The sequence below is a fragment of the Mycena indigotica genome, assembly GCF_014461135.1.
Source record: "Mycena indigotica strain 171206Taipei chromosome Unknown Mind.scaff0017, whole genome shotgun sequence".
Taxonomy (NCBI): Eukaryota; Fungi; Basidiomycota; class Agaricomycetes; order Agaricales; family Mycenaceae; genus Mycena; species Mycena indigotica.
Window position 1 is genome coordinate 347699 of NW_023503016.1, and position 21736 is coordinate 369434.

The 21736-nt window shown below is 50.3% G+C and overlaps 5 protein-coding genes across 5 annotated transcripts; 3 read left to right on the plus strand and 2 right to left on the minus strand.

Annotated features, from left to right (window-relative positions):
- Positions 1 to 10100: 10100 nt before the first annotated feature.
- MIND_01381700 (uncharacterized protein) lies at positions 10101 to 10510 on the minus strand (the record flags this gene model as incomplete). The annotated part of the gene is made up of 3 exons (XM_037370235.1): positions 10101 to 10174; positions 10224 to 10316; positions 10366 to 10510. The coding sequence occupies 3 exons, from the start codon at positions 10508 to 10510 to the stop codon at positions 10101 to 10103; spliced, it is 312 nt and encodes a 103-aa protein (XP_037213236.1).
- Positions 10511 to 10971: 461 nt separating this feature from the next.
- Positions 10972 to 11563, plus strand: MIND_01381800 (uncharacterized protein; the record flags this gene model as incomplete). Its single annotated transcript, XM_037370236.1, has 4 exons — positions 10972 to 11005; positions 11061 to 11167; positions 11221 to 11255; positions 11312 to 11563. 4 exons carry the CDS (start codon positions 10972 to 10974, stop codon positions 11406 to 11408), a joined length of 273 nt encoding a protein of 90 aa, XP_037213237.1. The 3' UTR covers positions 11409 to 11563.
- A 769-nt stretch (positions 11564 to 12332) lies between these two features.
- Positions 12333 to 13613, plus strand: MIND_01381900 (uncharacterized protein; the record flags this gene model as incomplete). Its single annotated transcript, XM_037370237.1, has 1 exon — positions 12333 to 13613. The coding sequence occupies exon 1, from the start codon at positions 12423 to 12425 to the stop codon at positions 13611 to 13613; it is 1191 nt and encodes a 396-aa protein (XP_037213238.1). The 5' UTR covers positions 12333 to 12422.
- An 856-nt stretch (positions 13614 to 14469) lies between these two features.
- On the plus strand, positions 14470 to 16205 carry MIND_01382000 (uncharacterized protein; the record flags this gene model as incomplete). Its single annotated transcript, XM_037370238.1, has 4 exons — positions 14470 to 14494; positions 14550 to 15622; positions 15677 to 15792; positions 15842 to 16205. The coding sequence occupies 4 exons, from the start codon at positions 14470 to 14472 to the stop codon at positions 16203 to 16205; spliced, it is 1578 nt and encodes a 525-aa protein (XP_037213239.1).
- Positions 16206 to 16879: 674 nt separating this feature from the next.
- On the minus strand, positions 16880 to 21676 carry MIND_01382100 (polymerase II transcription elongation factor; the record flags this gene model as incomplete). Its single annotated transcript, XM_037370239.1, has 19 exons — positions 21494 to 21676; positions 21287 to 21445; positions 21150 to 21231; positions 21023 to 21103; positions 20423 to 20977; positions 20345 to 20375; positions 20189 to 20298; positions 20045 to 20137; positions 19532 to 19996; positions 19027 to 19471; positions 18825 to 18983; positions 18610 to 18776; positions 18428 to 18561; positions 18256 to 18379; positions 18003 to 18206; positions 17821 to 17958; positions 17491 to 17778; positions 17190 to 17441; positions 16880 to 17142 (listed from the first exon to the last, which is right to left on the minus strand). The coding sequence occupies exons 1-19, from the start codon at positions 21665 to 21667 to the stop codon at positions 16880 to 16882; spliced, it is 3924 nt and encodes a 1307-aa protein (XP_037213240.1). The 5' UTR covers positions 21668 to 21676.
- Positions 21677 to 21736: the final 60 nt, after the last annotated feature.

The window sequence follows — 21736 nt, forward strand, 5'->3', positions numbered from 1 at the left end:
TGTACTGCTTGGGCAGTTTCTTTTCCCAGGCAGTGAGGCGGCGAAGGACGATGACCGGAGTCGCGGGCGGAGTCGGAGATGGAGTCGGGGGGGCAGGAGAGGGTGTGTCTTTCGTTTCGGGCTCATTGTAGGGCAAGGGACTGCATTCATCATACAAAGAGGCAAAACGATTTATAGACGCGAACGAGGGCACACCAGTCACTCGTCGCGGGGACAAAATCCTCTCCGGCCATCGACTCCACTGCCGTCTCCGGCAGGGCAGCTGTGTCCGTGTAGCGGGCGATCAACTCCGCTAACATCTCGTCACCGAGTTGTTGGATCACCTCGTCGAGGATGTCCATCGAGCGGACATCGGCGGGGAGGGGGCAATCCCGGGCGAGATGGTTTGGGTCGCCGCACCTGAAGCAGGCGCGGCGAGGGTCACCCCGAGCCCTGGTGCGATCCAACTCCATTGGGACGGGAGCTGGAGGCGCCGGAGCGGGGGCGCGGGCCGCGGGTGGCACGACCGGAGCCACCGGGCGGAAGGGGGCCGGAGCCGGGATGCGGTTGACCGGAAACGGAGTCCGAATCAAACCGCCAGGCGTCTTGGGGGCGGCTGACTTGATCAGCTTGGCCGGACCAGGGCCTCGTATTGACGGAAGGCCCGGGTGCGCCAGCTAAGGTAATCCCGGAGGTCCGGGGGGTCGTTCGAGGACGTGATTCCGTTGTTGATCAAGGGGTCAAGTCCGTGGCGGAACTTGGTCACCTTGACCAGCGCGTCTTCGAATCCGGCGAGGTCCATCAGGTCCTCGAAGTCGTCGGTGTACTGGTAGACATCCTTTGTGCCCATGTGATAGGCGGAAGTCTCCAGCTTGGAGAGCGCGTGATCTTGCTCGTTCTCCTCAACGAACCGGAGTCGAAACTCGGAAACGAACGAGCCCCAGGACGGAAACGGAAACGGGGCTTTGCTTCCGTGGCGCTCCGCCCATTGCTGAGCGGGTCCTTCTGCCATAAACGACATGGCATAGCGGACGGCCTTTTCCTCGCTCGCCTCTCCGTTGACCACGAAGGCCTCAGGGGCAAGGCGGGCGTAGGTGCGGACCGCGTAGAGGAACGCGCGGCCGCGTTTCCGGTCGCCGTTGAAGGTGAACGGGGGGTTTGGTCGCAAGACCAATTTTGAGGCGAGGTTGATGTCGCCAAAAAGGGCTTCGGAGTCGCCCTGGACCGGAGTCGGAGTCGGAATCGACGTCTCCGGCGATGGTGTTTGGGGTCCGCCAGCATTATTAGCGGCGGCAGCGGCAGCGGAAGCCTGGTTGGTGAGTAAAGCAAGGGCCTCAGTTAGGCTATCAATTTTCGCCTCGAGTGAGTCCAGCCGGGCGTCTGCGGTAGGAGTGACTCCGGACGGCATGACGGGTGCGGGGACCACAGGAGTAGAGGAGGAGGGGACAAGTGGCAGGGGCGGTGACGAGGGCGGAACGGACTCGTACTCCGAGCCTGAGTCAGCGCCGAACCTGGCAATCTTGTCTGGTTGATCCCGTAGAGAGTTTCTTCTGCTGTAAGGGCAACCCCGGAGGCCTGAGATCAAGGTCCTAGCAGGGGAGGATCCAAAGCGTGAACATTGGTAAGCAAATACAAATGAAGCTGACCTAGCAGGGGAGGATCCAAAGAGAAGAAACTCTAAGGGTCCGCCTGCTAGGTAGCTGACTATATACTGCTTGTCCGTAGCTGCCGCTGTCGGGCACAGAAGGCTTGGGCGGCGTCGCAGGCGAGGTCCCAGGGCGACCGTCGGGAGGGCGTTGACGGATCGGTGATTGTGCGGGCGAGATGGAGGGCCGGACCGGAGACGGAACCGGAGTCGGACCGGAATCGGAGGCGTCTCCGAGGGGCCGAAAGGGAGGTTCCCCTGACAACGTCGTCCTTCTGCGGCCCGAACTCTTCCACGTTCGCGCACTCGAAGGTGTTTCCGTTTCCGGCCCTGGTTCTGAACTTCTTCGCGACATCCGTGATGCCCTCTCCGGTGAGCCAGACTTGGAGGAGCCCGTCGCACTAGCGGCCCGGCAATTCCTAAAGGTCCAAGGTCAAGCTCGAGGCCCCCGCTCCTCACGTTCTGACGAGTGGGCCGTCTCCGGCGGTCTTCTCCATTTCCGAGGAAAGATCGTCGTACCAAAGGACAAGGACCTCCGGAGACGCATCATCGAGCTCTGCCATGACACCCGAGTCGCCGGACACGCAGGTCGTTTCAAGACCCTGGAGTCAGCTCCTATAGTCAGATCTATGCATAAGATATGGGTGGTGTCCAGGGAATATTATGCATAAGATATGGGTCCAGCTATTTGTAATATATAACACACCTGTTAATCCCAGATATCCTCACATATTAGAAGGCTCGACCCATCTGGTCGAGCCTTCTCCAGATGGGTCGAGCCTTCTAACATGAAGAGAAGAGCGTCTGGGCCTATGCTGTGATATTTGCTCAGATAATTCTCCAATAATTCTGAGACTTAAAGTATTGTTTTGTGTATACAAGAGGTGTGGTGACGAATCAACATAATCTGATGTGATCAATGCTGTTTCCATATATGGTAACTTTTCCTGAAGGATACAAGTTAATATCTAAGCTCAGGTATGAATAATTATAAATAATTTTGATGTGGTAAGACTCGGAAAACAAGATATGACACTGATATGTGATGTCACAAAGAAGCTATTATCCAAATAAATCTCTAATATTATGAATCATAATGAATAATTCAAGTCTCTAGATCTAGAGACTTAGGTTAGACTCACCGTCTGGGGTCACACTGTCTGGGGTCACACTGTTGCATGCATGTCACGATGTGTAACAAATTTCCCAAAAAGGAATTTTTCGCCATTTGACTGTATAATCATTAGAGAATGTCACACATCGTCACAAAATCAAAGTTGTGTATTTGGACTATACAAACAACTTTCATCAAGTGACCTATGGTCACAGATGAATAATTGGGTCAGCATTGGCCAATCATTAGCTGATCTACCCTAATACTGTAATATATCACTAAGTAGCTGACTTATATAGATGATTGAGGCACTACCAAGGGTACCTGAATGATAGGATCAATACCCTGGACAATAAATGTTATTAGTATAGCTATATCATCTTCTGATGGTTTATCACCTACATTGATGCTGTAATATCTCCACCAATCCTATCTTAAGTCAGATGATTTTTGTACTGGTAGGTAGGTAATAACCTAATGTTGATATGGTCTGTCGTGATCATAGTCTTATATCTTTAGATTATGATATTATACCACTCTTCTCTAGTTTCTATATTTCAAATTTGATGAGAGCTAATGATCACTTGATATCTCACTGGAAACTTCATGGATAAGCATGATTCAAGTTGCAACCTGGTCTAATATATGTCGCCATTGACATGACTGCTCCCCATAATTTTAAGTATCAGGTCTACCTTTATATATAACATATATGGTATACTACAAATTTCCCAATAACTCAGTCAGAACTAAGGGGTCTCAAGTGGAATCAGGGTAGGAAGCATACAGAGGGGTCCCCTTATAAGATTAGATTTCTCATACCACCATATATGCATAGAAGATCCTGTTATTCTCTATTATAATGATAAATAGGACTGCACATCATATTAGCAATACAGCTATAATCTGGTGGTTGATTATGGATCAAATATGTCAAACTTGGCAAATGAGGTGTATACACCTACCAGCATACTTGGATTGATTTCTGTATATTCTTGGAGGATGAATTGGGGTGAACATTCCAAGACATGCGCATGCAGTACTGGTTTACATGAATAGTGAGGTCTATAGACTGAGTGTTGGACCTTAAGGTGGGTGTATGAGAATATTTGGATGTCTACTACAACCCTGAACCATAATCAGTCATGGTTCTGCCATGTGTCACTAAAGGTAGCTGAAGAGAGGGTAGGTACCCATAGAGCAAAAGAGAGTGCCTTCGCTATTACAACTGGTCAGAAAATAATTTCAAGTATGATCCAAGACTTGAATATAGAATGGTATAGACCTTCAAATGAGCCTGTCTAGCACTTGAATCAACCTCATAGCTATCCTGGATCTCTCACAGTACCATTATCAGTGTTATCTATCCCAATAATGATGAGTTCACCATAGCATGACCTGTGCAAGTCTGGGAAATCTGGGTATATGCATTGGTAAGGGCATTGTTCACCTCCTAGAAACTGATTCCCTTACTCCTCTAGCATATCTCTATCCTGGGTTATATAGCACCCAAGGTCTTTAGAAATTGACTAGCTCTAACACTTGCTCTATAGTAGGAAATGGGCGGAGGTGTGCTAGACTATGCCATGATATCATATCAACTTAGATCATGAGATTCCATGCATGTAGTCCCAGGATATCAGCAAAATACTGCTGAATTTAGTATTCAGGCATGCTTGACAGTGAATAGATCAAGGCAATGGCGACAAAAAAAAAAAATCACTGATAGGTCTCAGGGATAGTAGGATGGTATACCTTTCAAATGAACTCCCTTCCAACTTCATCCACTAAGGATAGGTGGAGATCTGTGCTCATCTCTCAAAGGTGATGGAGATCAGAGGCCACTGATAAGTGAATGCATTGCATCCTGAGTGCCCTATTCACTAGGAGATAAGAGGATACATACCAGAGCCTCATGTTAGAACAGCCAAAGTCACAACTTAGGCACCTTACATTTTTAAGTACTAGATATTCTCTTTTTAATGACTGAATGGTCAATATGATGATTATATTAGATGATAATAATCAAAATATGTTATCAATCAATAGGACTTTTGAGACCCTTCCTTCTAGTACATCATTCATGCTGGTAGCTCAAGTAGCTATGGAGATAGAGGCTCATCAGTTATATATAAGCTAGTGATGGGTCAGTGCTAATACATTTATTGAGCTGTCACTGTAGGTCACTTAATGAAAGTGGTTTGTATATTCAAAATACACAACTTTGATTTTGTGACAATGTGTGACATTCTCTGATAATTGTACAGTCAAACGGGCGGAAATTTCCTCTTTGGGAGATATGTCACACCTGTGACCTTACATAATATTGTGTAACAGCATGTCTGGAGCTGGGACCAATGTTTGATCATCAATATGTATAGTATCACATCAATGAGTATACCAAACCCTTTGATGTCACATACCAGTGTCACATCTTGTTTTCCAAGTCTTACCACATCAAAATTGTTTAAAATTATTCATATCTGATCTTAGATATTGACTTGTATCCGTTGGGAAAAGTTACCATATATGGAAACAGCATCAATGACATCAGATTATGTTGATTCATCACCACACCTGTTGTATACACAAAAAAATACTCTAAGTCTCAGAATTATTGGAGAATTATCTGAGCAACTATCACAGTATAGGCCCAGATGCTCTTCTCTTCATGTTAGAAGGCTCGACCCATCTGGAGAAGGCTCGACCAGATGGGTCGAGCCTTCTAATATGTGAGGATATCTGGGATTAACAGGTGATATAACAGCCCTTGAATTTATTATTATTAGACTACCTGAGAGGGTTATCAGTGATGGAGTGATGGCATCTAGATATATACCTTGATGTGGAACCATTTTTGATTGGCATCAGTGATTCTGATGGCTATATAGAGATCCATCAATTTCATCCCAATTAGGATGATAATCTCTTTTCCCTATCACACAGTCCCCCTAACTACATACCGGGTCATCGGCCTGAAGAAATAGGACTTAAGGATATTATATATGATATTACATAAGTGATATCTGTTAATCCTGTTGTGTAATATCAGTTTTGATCTCCTGTCACAATTCCTGTCACAAGTCTCAGTTATAGGTCTCTGGTGAAACACCCATATCTTATGGATAGCTTTCTGTGGACCTCACCAGCATTTTATGCATAGATCTAGCCATAGAGGGTGCTGGAGTTGGTCTCCCGGAACTACTGGTGGCCTCAGATGTCTCGCCATATCGGCCGGTATGTTGCGACCTGTGACTTGTGCTGTTGCACCAAGGCACTCCGGAGACTGCCCCACAGAGAACTGCACCCCACGGAAACGCCCCCGGAACGCTGGCATACCGTCTCCGTCGACTTCATTGTAGAGCTTCCCGAAGCCCATGGGTATGACGCGATCATGGTCGTCGTTGACACCCTCGGAAAGAGCGCGCCCACTTCTCGGAGTGTCATACGACGGTCGATGCAGTAGGGGCAGCCCGCCTCTACTACCGGAATGTCTGGCAGCACCATGGGACTCCGGAGAAGTACGTCTCCAACCGCGGCTCGCAGTTCATCGCGGACTTCACCCGAGAACTTTGGCGTCTAATCGGCATCAAGCCAGCCACGTCCACCGTGTATCATCCACAGACGGACGGTCAGACAGAGCGCGTCAACCAGGAGTTGGAGCAATACCTGCGGATCTTCACCAACTATCAGCAGGACGACTGGGATGAGTTGATTCCGGCCGCGGAGTTCGCTTACAACAACCATGTTCACTCCTCCACGCAGCAAGTCCCCTTCATGACGGACACGGGACGGCTTCCGCGCATGGGCTTCGAACCCGGAGTCCGTTCCGCTATGGAGTCTGTGAATGAGTTCCGCGACCGGATCGCCACTGGTGTTGCTGAAGCCAAGGCCGCGCTCACTAAGGCCAAAGAGGAGTACAAGCGCTACTACGACCGGAGACGCACTCCGTCTCCGGAGTTTAAGGTTGGCGACCGTGTTTGGCTAGATGCCTCTGACATCAGGACGACTCGCCCCTCGGAAAAGTTCTCCCATCGCCGCCTTGGACCGTTCAAGATAGTCAGGAGATCAGCAAAGGTGCCTACAAGCTCGACCTTCCTCCGCGCTACTCGAAGCTCCACCCGGTCTTCCCCGTCGTCAAGCTCGAGCTCGCCCAGGACGACCCCCTTCGACGGACGCCCCGGCTACGACCAGCCCCCTCCGGACCTCGAGGACGGAGTCCCGGAGTGGGAAGTAGAGGAAATCTTGGACGCAAGGGTGAGGTATAAACGGCTGAATTGCCGTCAGATGGAAAGGCTACGACGCGTCGCCACGACCAGTGGGTCCGCTCGACCGCGTCTTCGCCCCGGAGAAAATCGCGGAGTTCTACCGTAAGTACCCTGGCAAACCACGGCACATCGCCTCTGCGACCTTCGACTCGATTCCGTTTCCGGTCTATGCGTCGGGACGCCGCATTCAAAGGGGGGTGATGTCAGGGGAACCTCCCTTTCGGCCCCTCGGAGACGCCTCCGATTCCGGTCCGACTCCGGTTCCGTCTCCGGTCCGGCCCTCCATCTCGCCCGCACACAGCTCATATAGCTCCATCTACGCAAAAGATGATGGCCACTGCCTACCAGGCTAATGCAAAAGATGATGGCAAGGGCCTAGGATATATTATTCAAAAAGGTATTACTGTGTTTTTAGCACCTGGGGGATGATATCATTGATGGGATTGATGACAATAAGGTATTTTGACTAATGTGGAACGATTTTTGATTGCCATCACTGCTTTTGATGGCTGAATTCTGTTAGATCAATCTTACTTAAGCCATTATTTATTTCCTTGTTTCTGTCCTATCAAGTCTCCAATATTACATATCGAGTCATCGGCCTGAAGAAAAGGTGATTTATCTGACATAATATGTCAAAAAATTAGTCATATGCATCAGTTCCATTGAGAAAATCAGCAAATACAAGGGGCCTGACATCTTTTGCATTAGCCTGGTAAGCAATTGCCAGCATCTTTTGCATAGAATCAGCAATAGGTAGTGCCGCACAATCACCGATCCGTCAACGCCCTCCCAACGGTCGCCCTGGGACCTTGCCTGCGACGCCGCCCAAGCCTTCTGTGCCCGACAGCGGCAGCTACGGACAAGCAGTATATAGTCAGCTCCCTAGCAGGCGGACCCTTAGAGTTTCTTCTCTTTGGATCCTCCCCTGCTAGGTCAGCTTCATTTGTATTTGCTTACCAATGTTCACGCTTTGGATCCTCCCCTGCTAGGACCTTGCTCTCAGGCCTCCGGGGTTGCCCTTACAGTGTCGATGACAGGAGCGCCCCGCTTCCATGGGTCTCCGAGGCCGCGTTTGAGCTCAGCAATGTAATCGTCGATGGACTTTGTAGGTTGTCCAGCATCTTGCAATGTGCGACGAATGCTATCACACATCCTCTGAAAACTCCCGCTTCCGTTGCCGGTGAGGAGGCGCGCACTTTGAGGGTTGACCAGCCGATGTCTGCCCAATAGACCCGGCTTTTCGACTGCTGCTCCTCCCCTTGTGAAACCAGGGCCCATGTTTCGATTCTGGGATATGCGCTCGATAGCGAGGAAGAATACTGTTGCAAACCATATGCACATGTGGGTGTAGTAGGCATAGTTGGACGCATATTCATGAATGACAACGCCGAGAATGGTGCAGTCCAGTGCTGTGATGTGATCCCAGCCAAATGCTGTGAGTGGGCAGGAGATGTGGCGCGTAGAACAGTAGTCGACCCTGCTTTGCTTCCCACTATCAGGTCTATTCGTATAAATGTACAGGCCGTCGTAGCTGTTGCGGATTGAAACTTGGTCGTTGGCAGGAACACTTCCGCTGGAGAAGAGTCGGGAAGATCGTCGCGCCCTATCGAATCATTATTCTTGATATAATTATGGGTGATTAGACAACCTACTCTGCTGAAGGAGTACGTTCCTCAGCGGCTAGAGGCTTTGGATATCGGTGAATTAACGCCGCCCTACAATCATCTTTTTTTGCATTCATATGACTTGTGAGGTTGGGGCTTCGGTAATGGAATTCCAGCCCGATGGCTTCGTGGAGCGCTTTTTTGTCCTCTGTGGTGTTCATTGCGAGTTGGTCGATTCTCGTGACAATGCATCGGTCCAGATTCTCCAGATGATCGCGTTGCGCGACCGACTCGAGCTGCTGGAGCCATGTCTCTAGGTCCAGATCGATGTCGAAGGAGGTGAGAAGGCCGGGAATTGTGACAGTCGGTCTGAGAGAGTTCGCGTATGGCATCCTTCCTGGGTAATAAGGGAGTCTGAAGAGACTGAAGAGCCAGAACATAGCGCTTTTGTGTCGACGTGCGCGAGGGTTGTTGACAAGCCACACCGTGTCCAACAGGCTACATTGCTGAGTTGCGTAACGCCACGTGGCCGCATAACGCCGTTCTCGAGTGTCGGCAGGCTTTGCCGATCCAGATTCTTTGGCGCAAACACAAAAATAGTTTAAATAAGCCGAGCTGAGGGTAATTGTTTTCCTGTTTCTGCATACTACTATATTTAACGGGGGCATTGCTTCTACCAAATTTTCCTACTGAGTTAGCGCTGAGAAAAAGATCTGTATATTTAACCCCAGCGCAAGGCTGCAGCGCAGTGCTGTGTGGGCGGAGACTTGAATGGAAGCAGGATCACACACTGTCGATAGCCATTTCCTCGAACTTGCAGTCAAATCCCATTATGAGCGCGTAAAATTTCATTCGAATCGTTCATCATACTGCTTTGGTCTGCATTTGGGGTTTGCGGTTTGGTATTGGTTGCCTCCGACAGTGTATGCGAGGCTGTGTGCGAGTATTAGACAAGACTCGGAGGACGGAATCCCGTCGTTGCGTACCTTTTGTGGTTGAAGGAAGCGCCAGCAAAGTGTCAGATTTCATGCTCTGAGCGCTATGAAGGGGAACGGCGGAGCTTCTGGAAGCATGACAATGTTCAGACTTGATTCCAATGTGAGGCTGTTATACTAGACGTCGTTTCGGGAGAGCAGAGCCAGGCAGTAAATCGAGAGTCAACTTGACTTGTAGTGAAGAGTGTGAACAGATTTCGCTGTCGTCCGTTTTATCGACCAAACGACGAGTGTAGAGATTGGAGATAGAATTTGAGTAAGTACTGTATCAGGATGAAAGGCTTGGGGTCACGTGTGATCAACAGACAGCGACCCACCTAGGTTCATGCACCGTCTCAATATTTTCCAGTCCTGCCACGGCCACTCGGCTAGGCGGGGCCCTTTCTTTTTTGTTAGCCTGCCTGGCTAACCCTAACCTTACGACACAGCGCTTACAGTACAATAAAGAACTGCTTTCGATACACAATAATGGTACATTTAGATTGAAATCAACTAAACTTCTTTGTCTTCGCTCGACCCAAGATGCTGGCGGGCATTCTCCTTGGCCTCCTCCGACACATTAGGGTCTGTCGCCAGGGTCAGTAGAAGAAGGAGCGACACACTCGAACGACGTACTCTTCAAGGTCGCCTTGTAACCGCCCTGCACATGGTTCTCGTGTTTCTCTTCCTCGCTCTTCTCGCGGACGTCAGAAGAGCTCTCGGGGTGCGCTACAAATAGGATAAGCAAGTAGTGGAAGACAAACAACGAAATACACACCAATGTACTCCTCGCAGCCCATGTCTTTCAAACGCTCTTGCGCGTTATTCTTCGCCTCATCAGAGACATCACCGCGCGCAAGCGTTCCCTTGAGCCCAGCAGCGACGCGGATGGGGTCTTTTCCGGTGTTGTCGGCGGCAGACATTGTTGTTGTTTGAGTGGGAAGTTGTTGGTTGGATGAGATGCAGAAGTTGGTATTGCTGATTCGACGAACTTGCTGAGCTTTTATACCACATCGACCGCAAAGATGACTTCATTCGTGAGCGATGCGTGGGGTCACTAGTTGCGTAGGCGCGGAAGAGTGTCTCCATTCGCTCATTGTCTTGTCTAGGTTTGGACTATCCGCAACACAGTTGAACAGGTCAGGATTCTCTTTTGTGGATGGCGATGTTGAATTATTTGAACAGCGAAGAAGGGTTGGCGGTAATCAAGTAAAGAGAGTTGGCTTCGTTTGTCGCTGTCCTGTGTTTGTAAATTGGCGGGGACGAATTGAAGCAATGAATGTCGGAAAGGATACGAAAGTGGTCTCATGATACACAAGGAATCCCCCTCGAACAGGGTCTGCGAAGTTGAGGTTGTGGTCAATAGCAAAGATGGATTGATGGCATGACTCATACCAAGCTTCCACAACCACCTCAAGGTATCTGCTATAAACCAGTGAAAAACGGTCTCCTGCCCTCAAATTGTCGCACAAGCACTTCACAACAACCCGGCGCATCTTCGGTACTTGCCGGTGTTACACAACACACGTATACGGCAAGCGAATGGCGGAAATTGGTCTGCACAAGATCCAAGCTCCCCGGTGAACTTCTCCCAAGCACTATCTTGCTGAAACTCATTGAAACAATGTGCAAGATAATGATTCACATTCTACTTTTCCTGGTCAACGAGTACATGCGTTTTGAATTCTTCGTCTACTGTCCATACATCCAACCGATGATTTCAGCCTCGTCGTACCCCTTGTCGACCTCCGCATCTTCGCTCTCCAACGGATCCGTGGTCAAGAACCAGCCCTCCGTCAGCGGGTTGTAGTGTCGATATAATGGCCTTGTCCCGCACCCAGGTCGGGGCAGGACATATGCAACGACACCTTGGTCTTTCAGCTTCCCTTTATCTTTCCCATATCCGCCTTCCGCCAACACTGCATCTCGTTCTTTCGTATTGGTGCTGTAGAAGGTTGCCTTCGTGCGTGTGTTAAACACACGGAAGAGCGGGACGGTGCCTTCCTCTGGCCGGGTGAATGCCCGGCCAACGACACCGTCGAATTCGAAGCCTTGCTTGGTTAAGACCGCTTGAATACCGGAGTTAGAGGCTCCGTAGCCATATTGCTCGATGTCATTCTGGAACAGGCGAAGGATGGGTTGGATATTCTTAGGAATGGGACACCCTGCTTGGCGGTTCTGTTATCGTTGCGGTCAATATGAGTCTGACAGCATAGATAGGAAGACACCTGAGGCTTCCGGATTGGAACCACGGCAAAGGCGTCAGCCACAAGCAAGAGAAGAGTTGCGGTGATGATTGGCGGAAATCTCATCCTTCCGGTTTGGCAAGTTTACCGTTATCGTAGTGGGTAGAAGGAAGGAGAAGAGTTTGGAGCCGTGTCTGAGGTGCTATTTGAGCTATGGTCTTAGACAAACTCTTTGCGGAACAATATCGCGCATATACTTGCCTCGCGTCACACTGGCGCGTTTCTCTTTTCGCCCACACAGACTGAAGCCATTTTTCCCTGGTGGCTACTAGTTTTAGGAAGCCCATAGTTTGATTAGTAAGTAACGCTGTCCAGAACGATCAGTCACCCTCACACGTTAGTAGGTCACACTGTCTCTGTTTTTTCAAGGCCATCCATAACTAGAGGCTGGTTTCTGGTGTGTTTACCACTTCAATTTATACCTCGGGTTGACTTCATCGCATTACTAGGTAGCTTGTACCCAGATACCCAATTGGCATTAAACATTTGCGCCGTCGAGCTGGGTTTCGCCTCTTCAGAAACTGAGTGGCAGCGTCTGCCATTGCAGCACGCGTTTTATTTGCTTCAGGGCTGCAATATCAAAGCACATATGTCTTCGGTGCAACATCCACGGCTCCCCCTCGAGCTCCTCCTCTTGATATGCCAACAAACCAACAACCGGGACTCGCTACTCAATCTCTGCAAGACGTCATATGCTTTCCGGGTTCCCGCTCAGCGGAAGCTATACGAAGACGTCTACCTTGTCGGGTGCTCTCCGCGAGTCATCTTGTACTGGTGTCGGGTAATTCGGCGTCGTCCCGACCTCGCCATCCGAGTCAAGCGAGTCAGGCTGGTGTCACCCACAACCGCAGAAGTGTACCCGGAAGAGGCGGATAGGATTTTTCTCGCCCTAACGCGCTGCGTTAATATACTATGGCTGGAGCTGCCTTACGAGGCCGCCACGTATCATTCCAGTTGGCTCCTTGGTGCTATCTCCCGAATGCAATGCCCCTTCAGGTTAATTGTCTTCGTGGGTGGTGCCCAAACCTCGCTCGAGGACATTCGCTGTATGCTTCTCCAGCAACCGCGACTCCGCATTTTGCACTTGCAAAGCAAGTACCTCCCACTAGACCGCCACTTCCTGCGGCGGATGTCCGACCCCGTTGGAAGGGATCCTGCGACCGTCCTGCCCTACCTCTTTGCGGTCAAAACGCACTCACCCAATGTGGAAATCGAGCGCCATCTACAGCGCATCGAGACTGATATTGGTGACCTCACTCCTCCGCTCGCGCGATATGCAGCGAGTCTGACGGTGTTAAACATCCATTTCAACTCCTCGCGGGAGCCGGAGCTCCAAGCCATCTTCGCGTTCAATCGGATTTCGCAGCTCCTCCCCAACCTCCTCCATCTTGCTCTGGCCGAAAAAGCCCAGGCAAAGGACGACTGCTGGTATATTGCAGACGACTCGCCAGCGCTGACTATCTCGCGCTTTCCCCGCCTCCAAACATTCACTCTTGTCACCTCCCGCATCAGTCAGTTCAACGCAACAGAGCCAGACGGCACTGCTGTTCATGTTGACGATGCCGGGGCAATGCAGATGCTGTGCAGGGCAACGATGCTTGTGGGATCAAAGACGCTTCGCCGTCTTATCATTGGCATCCAGCCAAACGAGGACCTCAGGTTCCCAGAGAGGATGTTCATCGCGGCCAAATACCCGCGTGTTAGCAGCGGAGTGGAGATTCGGCACTTCTGCGTGGCCAAGATTCATCCTATGGCCGTGTCGCAGTTCTTCTGGACTTGAAAAACCTCTCCAAAAACTTTGTTTGGGCAGCTTGGAATATCGTCTGCCTGAATCAAACCCCAAGTGGCACCCTTGTAAAACTGGGATTGGATGAAATAATTCCTTGACTATAGTACCCACAAATGAATATGTTTCAAGCGACAGGAATCACTTGACAGCTTTGTCCCTATTGAACGATTTTGGCATCGATGCTGACTTCAAGGCTTCGAAGCCTGCTCGTCTTGAGAAAGTGGGCACACCAGTCGACATGCAGCACAGCCGGGAACAGCTCTACCACGTATTCCTTTCCTGTGATGGAATTACCGAGTCAACTTTTGATGCCCCAATCAGCCTAGTGGTGGTCCGTGGTTCAAGCTGGGCAAGCATGCTGTATTTCATGGCATCGTTCGCTCGGTGGAAGACAGGTAGAGTGGTGGTGGTGGAAGCAGTTGTGAAGCAGTCAGAATGAGAACAGGACTATCGACCGCCTAAGTACTGCTTGTGACAATGTAGCGCACCAATAGCGCATTGGCGCATTGGCCATTGCTACCTATATTTTGACCATGAATAACTTCAATATGTAAGTACAGATACAGCGTTGGACGTTGCTATAGAAAGGAAATCACCTCATCAAATGAGTCAGGTCACACAAAGCAGGAACTTGCCGTCCTCTTCCATTCCCCGTCAACCTCGTGTTGACCCCGAAATGACTCCCATGGCCCTGGACGCGCCACGGCTTGAATTAGGCGCGGAACACGCGTTTTCCTCGCCTTACTTGCCGTTGTTCCGAATCGAATGTCTGTGGGCGTTCTAAGCGCCTGTTGACGTACAAATAACTGCCTGATACCTCCCTATCTCCAGCTTGTCTTCGCCCCTCATGTCCGTCAATCGTCAGCGACAAGGTGTGTGGTAAAGTGGCGCGTTTTGTGCAGGACGCTCACTCTTTTTTATTCCCAGTCAATATGATGCCGCGAGGCCCGTCAAGTGCTGCTCGATATTTGGTCGACGCAGAACGTGGCCGGTCGCTTTCGCGCTCAAGTCACCATTCGTCTGACTCCAGCTCAGCAGTATTGGTTGGCGCGACTCCTAGTCCAGAACTCGTCAAGCCCCCATCACCGTTCAGCTACGCCCCCTCGCCCGTACCCGTTGTTGGTGAACTCGAGCAGCCATACGTGGTCTATGAGAGCCCAGCTTCGATTTCTCCACCCTACAGAGCCTACGCAGTGGGTAACGGCCACGACGAAGATGTCAGCCCAATTGCCACCTCCTACCGCCGTCGCAGTCCATCAGTTGCGTCGGTTACAGACCTTGCCAGCCAGGTCCAGGCAACGTCCCTTGAGGCAACACCATCAGATTCCCAATCCCGAATCAGAATCGGCTACAACGTTTCTCTTCGTCCGTCACGGGCGGCCTCACCTGAATACTACGACTATTCTTCTCCCCAAGTGGTTACGGTCGATGCTCCTCTTACTCCGGTCGTGCCTAATAGTCTACCCCCGCCAATGCCCGAATCTCATTCTTCCTCTCAAAGCCGTTGGCACTACCCTCCTTCTGAACACATCCAGTCGCCAACGCTGACTCCAACCTTGCCGTCAGTCTTAGCTGCACCCGTCTCAAACGACCAGGGGATCGGCTGCTACCCCAATGCCGCTCCAAAACCCATTCGCCCAGTTCTTTTGACATCGTCGTCGTCAAGCTCTGAGTCTTCTGTTTCCCGGACCCATTCGCCTATCGTTGCCCCGAGACGCAAAGTTTCTACCGTCAAGATTTCTCCTCATACCATCGCACCCGAGCCAGTGGCTATCCCCACTGCGGGCCCTTTCACGTGGCCTTCGAGTCAGCCCCAGCCACACGCCCCGCAAACTCAAGACTATTATGGTGGATGGCAAACGGCTAGTCATCCTTCGGCATATCCAGTATGGGGCAACTATACTTCGCAGTCTTACTACGGCAATTTCGATGAGAATGTCCCTGTGAAGCCGGAAAGACACCCGCGATTCTGGTTTGCGGATGGGACGGTCGTGTTTGTGGTAAGGTGTTCCAACCCTGCCTAGAAAGAAAAGAGTACTGACTTGTTAAATCAGGCGCAAGGCACCGAATACCGAGTCCATCAATTCTTGTTGAAAGACATGTATCCCATGTTCTACCAGCACCAGCCGAAGAAGATGCTCGACCAGTTCTTCTCGGTGCTCTACCCGTCGTATGTTAGTCACTCTTTTACTTGTCTGCGACTCAAAGGCCCGCTCTAGCGAATATACTGAACACGACTGCAAGACCGCGGAAGATTGGATAGCGATCCTTCCCATTGCTTGCCATCACCCCAAGGTCCTCCGTCTCGCAGTACAACAGCTGGCGAAGACTGCCTCTGCCGTGGACAAAATTCATCTCGCCCGCACCAGCTATCACGCGTTCGGCAAGTCCATCGACCTCGATGTCGCCGGCGCCTATATGGAGCTTGCGCTCCGCAAGGAGCCGTTCACGGACGCCGAGGCGGACAAGCTCGGTTTGGAGGGTGTCATGCGGGTCGCGAAGGTGAAGCACGAGTTGGCGGAGAATCTGGAGGCGTATCTGGACAAGGAGAAGGTCCGGGAAATGGTGACGGCGCTTTTGTAAATGCACGTGACCCTGGAATCTTGGTATGAGTCACGGTCATCTTAGCGAAATCTAATCTACATTCATGTCTCTTTTTTGAATTGAAGAGTTCCTGGTGTCCAATGTTTGGTATTCTTCTTGAGTTCATCTTTGTCTCCTGCTTAAGTTTATCTGGCCTGGCATTTCCTGTCTGAATCAAGTAAGCGTTGTCCAATCTCTTCATAGGCACGTATTCTATTGTAATCCGGACCTCTAGTGCGTAGTGTACAAGTATTTACACTTAGCTAGCAGACGCACTTTGTCGAGGGTTAGCCAGAGAATATGCTATAGAAACCCTGTCGGAAACTTGATAGATTTGCGTGCCCAAAATGGCAGAAACATCAAGTTTCAACTTGAACGAATGCATGGATTTTTGCAGGCGGTCACCATTGACAAGTTGCCCAAGTAAACCTTATATGAGCGACTTCATGGCGACTTATAACATTTATCTGTAAGGGTCAAGAATATAGGTATCACTCACAATCCTTTCTGCAAACTCATAAACCTATAGTCTCCTACAGACTCCAAACTGCATCTGACGAGCAGTGTAACTAGACTTAGTTAAAAGTGAACTTATCATACGATGTAAAGTAGATGTTGCCTTCAAAGGTCAAATTCAAACTTTGACTTATCCATCAACGTACATTCTTCTCCAGTCATCGTACAAGCAACTTCATCCGCCACTCATCTGGTCCCTTCGAATCAGGTTTTGGCACCTTCTCCAGAGGATCGCTAGGCTTCGCGGGCAGCTCGGGGACACCCGCCTCCAACGCCGGCTTTGCTGGTAGTGTCCAAATCTCATCCACCGCAGCGGCAAACTCCGCTTCAAACTCTGACAACTCCGCTTGCAGCGCGACGCCCTCCGCTACATGCTCCGGTGTGAACTGGGCGAGATGCGGAAGTAACTGTCTTGCATCGACTAGCCGGAACAGTCAGTTTACAAGACCAGGCTGCAGCGAAACTGACCTTGTGAAGCATTGAAACGCCCGACAAGCTTCGTGATAGACTTGAGGAGGTACTCTTCCTCCTCCACGGTACCCTTCCGGCCCGCTTTGCGCTCGCTTTTCTGCCTGGAGCGCGATGTTTTCCTAGTAGACGATCGGGAGATTGTTGTCGGTGCGACTGTGTACCGCGTAAATGCTGTCGGGGCCATAGAAATATCGGTCATGGCGTCAACGTTGTGCAGGTTTACATCGTCTTCAGCGCCATAGAATGCATCTAATAAAGTCAAGTTAGAGTAATCCACTGGAAAGAAAATTGCACAAACCCGGCTCCTCAAGCTTCTTCACCCTCAGTTCCCGTATTCGGTTCAACTGTTTCCGAAGCTGCTCCTTCATCTCGTCGAGCTCTTCCGATATCTGTGTCCTACTATCAAGCGCCGCTGGATGGATAACATCCACCAACAATTCTGGCGAATCGTGCAATGTGGCTATTCTCCGCGCCTCCGAAAAGAGGTTCCCTTGAGCAAGCGCAATGACCGCCTCTCTTGTATCTTGGGCGTAGTCGAGTAGGACACGTGCAGCTTCTGCTGGTCGTTTCTTCGAGACAAGATCCTCTGCATTGGTCAGTACGGAGAACATGTAAAAAATGGACATACCCGCAACACGATAACCCATAGCGACAACATCTTCCTCAGACACGCCCGTTTGGCTCGCTAGGTCGAACAGCTCTTGCCAGTCGAGCCCTTTCTCTTGTGCCACCATCGCCTTTGATAGCGCATTTCCTTGAATGTAGACTGTAGCGGTGTTATTCTGAATATTGGTGTTTTGCGTTACTTACTTGACGCTGCTTGCCTAAAATCGCGACGCTCGAAAAGCCAATCACCGTAGACTTCAAGCACTTTCTGTCGAAAAGTCAACCAAGGAAAGAAAGGAGATGGGCAACTTGCATTGTACTGATCCGTGCCCTTCCAGATCGATATGGCCAGTTCGTGTAGCCGGTGTTTCTCGATGTAGCTAACAGCCTCCTCGAAACGATCTGCTCCTGGCGAAACATTGATCTGTAGGAAACATCAGAGGAGAAACAAACTAACCTGCGAGGTGGATGTGCCTCAAGGCTCGTTCCGGCCGCTTTAGATAGTCATCAATCCGGAACCGCTGGTAATGCGTCTCAAGGGACCGCAACTCCCGTAAGAACGGTAAATATTCTCGAGGGTCCTAAAGGATGATGAGGTCAGAATCGGAGTTAAGCAAAGAAGGCTCAACCTTCTGGGCATGCTGGGCGATTAGGAGCACTAGCGAGAAATCGTACATCCCTAGCGCAGTGTCGAAGAGCTTGTTCGCATCCATGAGAAAGATGATATATTTGACTGCATCTTCGACAAGGTGAGGGTCTGTGTCTGTTGAGAATCAGGAAATATAAACTCCGCAAAGTCCGATAGACAGACCTCGCAAGCGAAGTAACAGCGTCAACCCGGCCTCAGGCTCTGCTGGGGTTTTTACTATATACGCAGTCAAGATGGAGTTGACGTATTTCGTCAGGTCTTTCGCCTCAAGTTCTGTCCGAAGACTATCGCACAGCGCAGAAACCTTCTCTGGGCTTTGTGTACTCTGTCTAATGTAATTATCAGAGTCGTCGATGAAGACGAGAAGGAAAACTGACCCGAGACTCGTCAAAAAGAGGTTTACATGATCCACCTCATGAACTTGCTCGACAAATGACTTCAAGTTATCCAAGAATGCGGCATGGTCGTGCTCCACTAGAACGCTGAGATCAATCCGGTGTTTGCGACAGGCCAGGAAGGCTTTGCGATAATTGCGCCTTCAACTCTTAGCCAATTGAAAGCCAAGATAAGGGGACATACGCGTCTAGATCCTGTCTAACGACTTCCATGACCAGTGGCCGTGGATTGATCGTCTCAAGGTTCCCCCGAGGCATTTGTAACACAAGGCCCATGGCACTGGGAACCGCAACCACAATCCGAGAGCCTCGCTCGATGCGTCGCTTCTCCCAACTCTCTGAATCTTTGTCACCAACAACCGATAAAGATGCGACTGGGACAAAAACTGCCTCGTGTGCGCTGGTGGTGTAGATCAGGAAGCCAGACGCGACAACATAAGAAGTTGCATTTGCTGAGATAACTCGGCACCCTCCCGTGGAAAGTGGAATCGCGTAAAGTTTTCCCGATGAACCGAGACCAATGACAACGTCGCTGTCCGCCGCGGCCCCAGAGATGCATTGAGCTGCGGGACAGAATTCCGGGAATGACGCGTCATTAATGCGACCGACAGACCGGGCCAATAGGTCGACTAAAATGAATGATGCACGACTCAATAGACAGAATTAAGAAGTCAATGAACGAACTTCACCTTTAGAAAGTTCTCCGCCACCAGCCTGCCAGATTACAGAGTCAATTTCAGTCGTGCATGGTATCAATCGGCCACTGGACGTGGGCATTTCAACGATCGTCAAGGGCTCTCCCTCGATTGTCCGCACGACAGTGACAAGATCGTGGCCTTGCCGACCGCTCCCGAGAAGAAGCACTGTTCCTGGCCATTGCGGGATGACGATTTGACGCTGTCGTCCTGCGGCGGTCGAAGAGAACTTTCGAATTGGTGACATGATTTTCCCTGGCCCAGGTGTAATACGCGTTTGCAACTCCCAGAGCTCAATTTCACCAGATTCCCATAAAAGTGCAAGGGTCTCGTCGAGCGGTCCAAGCGTCACGTGGACCGGAGTACGGGCTGGAGAGGAAATATTGCTGAGGGTGAGTTGGAAGGACGACATCGGCGGCGGAACATTTTGGGCACGGAAGGGCGTCAGGAGAATCTTGGCTGGGTTGTCATAAGCCGGAAAGCACATGAACAATATAAAGAGGTCACCTCCATCTAAAACAGCTACAGTTCCGGAATCGATAGGAGGTTTGGTTGATGATGTGCAGGTTTCGAGCATCAATGTCCGCCGAATAATTTGGGCTTTGGAAGTATCAGGGAAATGAAGAATCACGTCAGCAAGACTGGACACACTTGAAGTAGTCAGGATGATCTCTAACGAGTGTTCAGGGTGCCACGCGATGGAAGTAAACCTTGCAGGCTCCGCCGATAATGCCGGGGCGACCATTTCATGTTTGAGGTACCTGAAGACTACGTCAACAGCAGAACCACAAGACAAGGATAACATACCAATGGTAGTTGCCCGTTGTCCAGAGTTGAACTAGAGTCGTCAACTTAGAAGATGAGTAATGTTAGACCAGGACGCACGTATATCCCTATCGTCTGCTTCGATCCAGATGCCCAAAACATTAGAATCGGAACTCCAATTCAGTTCCTTAATTTTGTAGCCCCATCGTCGTCGCTCCGCATCAGTGCGATTTACTGGTATCGAGATATCTTCTTGTCGTATTCGGTATTCCCCATGTCTTAGCCCATTCCTTTCAAAGAACACTAAATCGTGTCTGCCTTCGTTGCCTGCTCCTAACCCTTCTTGGGATCCAAACCTCTGGGTTCCCGCAATAAGGTTCCCGGATGGTCGCCAGGAAAGAGGGTGCTCTAAACCGGCTACCGGTTCTGAGGTTGATTGAAGGACAGCTTGACGGTCGTAGACACGAAGAGCACGACGAGGTATCGGGCTCTCGACTGTAGACAGCGCAGAAACAACGAAGAAAGCACCATCCCCTCTCCAGCTAATACGCGTGCGTTGATCGTCGTCCGAACTGGTACCCACAGTTTTCTGAGTAGGGGCCTGGGCTGCGGCTTTGCCGAGGGACCCGTGAAATTGAGTTTGCTTGGATCCCCATCCAACATTGACCTGTGCGTCTAGAACCATTGAAATAAACGCGCAGTATGACACCAAACGCATACCTTCTCCCAACTCGTTCGTGAACAGAAATGTATCGGAAAGCATCTCGAATGTCGAAGTCATCAGTGTCAACTTTCGCTCGCCTGCAACGCGTTAGTCGGTGATTGTAGTTACCTGTGGCTAACAAACCGGTGACAATGGCCAGAAGCTCGTCGTCCGGACTCCATGATGCGGCCAAGATCCCTGACTCGATTGTACCTTCGACTTCAGGCTACCTCCAGCAGTCATTCAGCTGACAACAAGGCTCCATAAAGAGTTATACGCACGATTGGATCCGCATCATCTATCGGTACCATCGCAATATCGCCTCCGCGTACCAGAATGCAAAGTCTGCGCCGCTCGGGGAGGAACCGTAGTTCGGCAACTTGATCTGACTCGCTTTCGTTGGAAGAAGGAGCCGTAATGAACATCGCTAACATTTCTGGCTATTGGGGAGTTGATAAAGAGACTACATCGCCCGCTATATGGCTTACCGTCGATGGACCTGTGTCAGGGATCTTCCAGACTTTGATTTCCACCTGAGAATCAGCAGTGCGACTTTCTGAGACCGCGTAGAGGACATTTTCGTCGAGATCGAGGGCAGTTTTGCAAATTTTAGAGTCCGGGAGTGTGGTGATGTGCTCTGAACTGAGCGAGAGGTTGCGCATGCTCAGAGTGTGGAAAAGGGAATCTACTTTTTGAGTGTCACGTGTTCGTCACACTCATCTGTCTCAAAC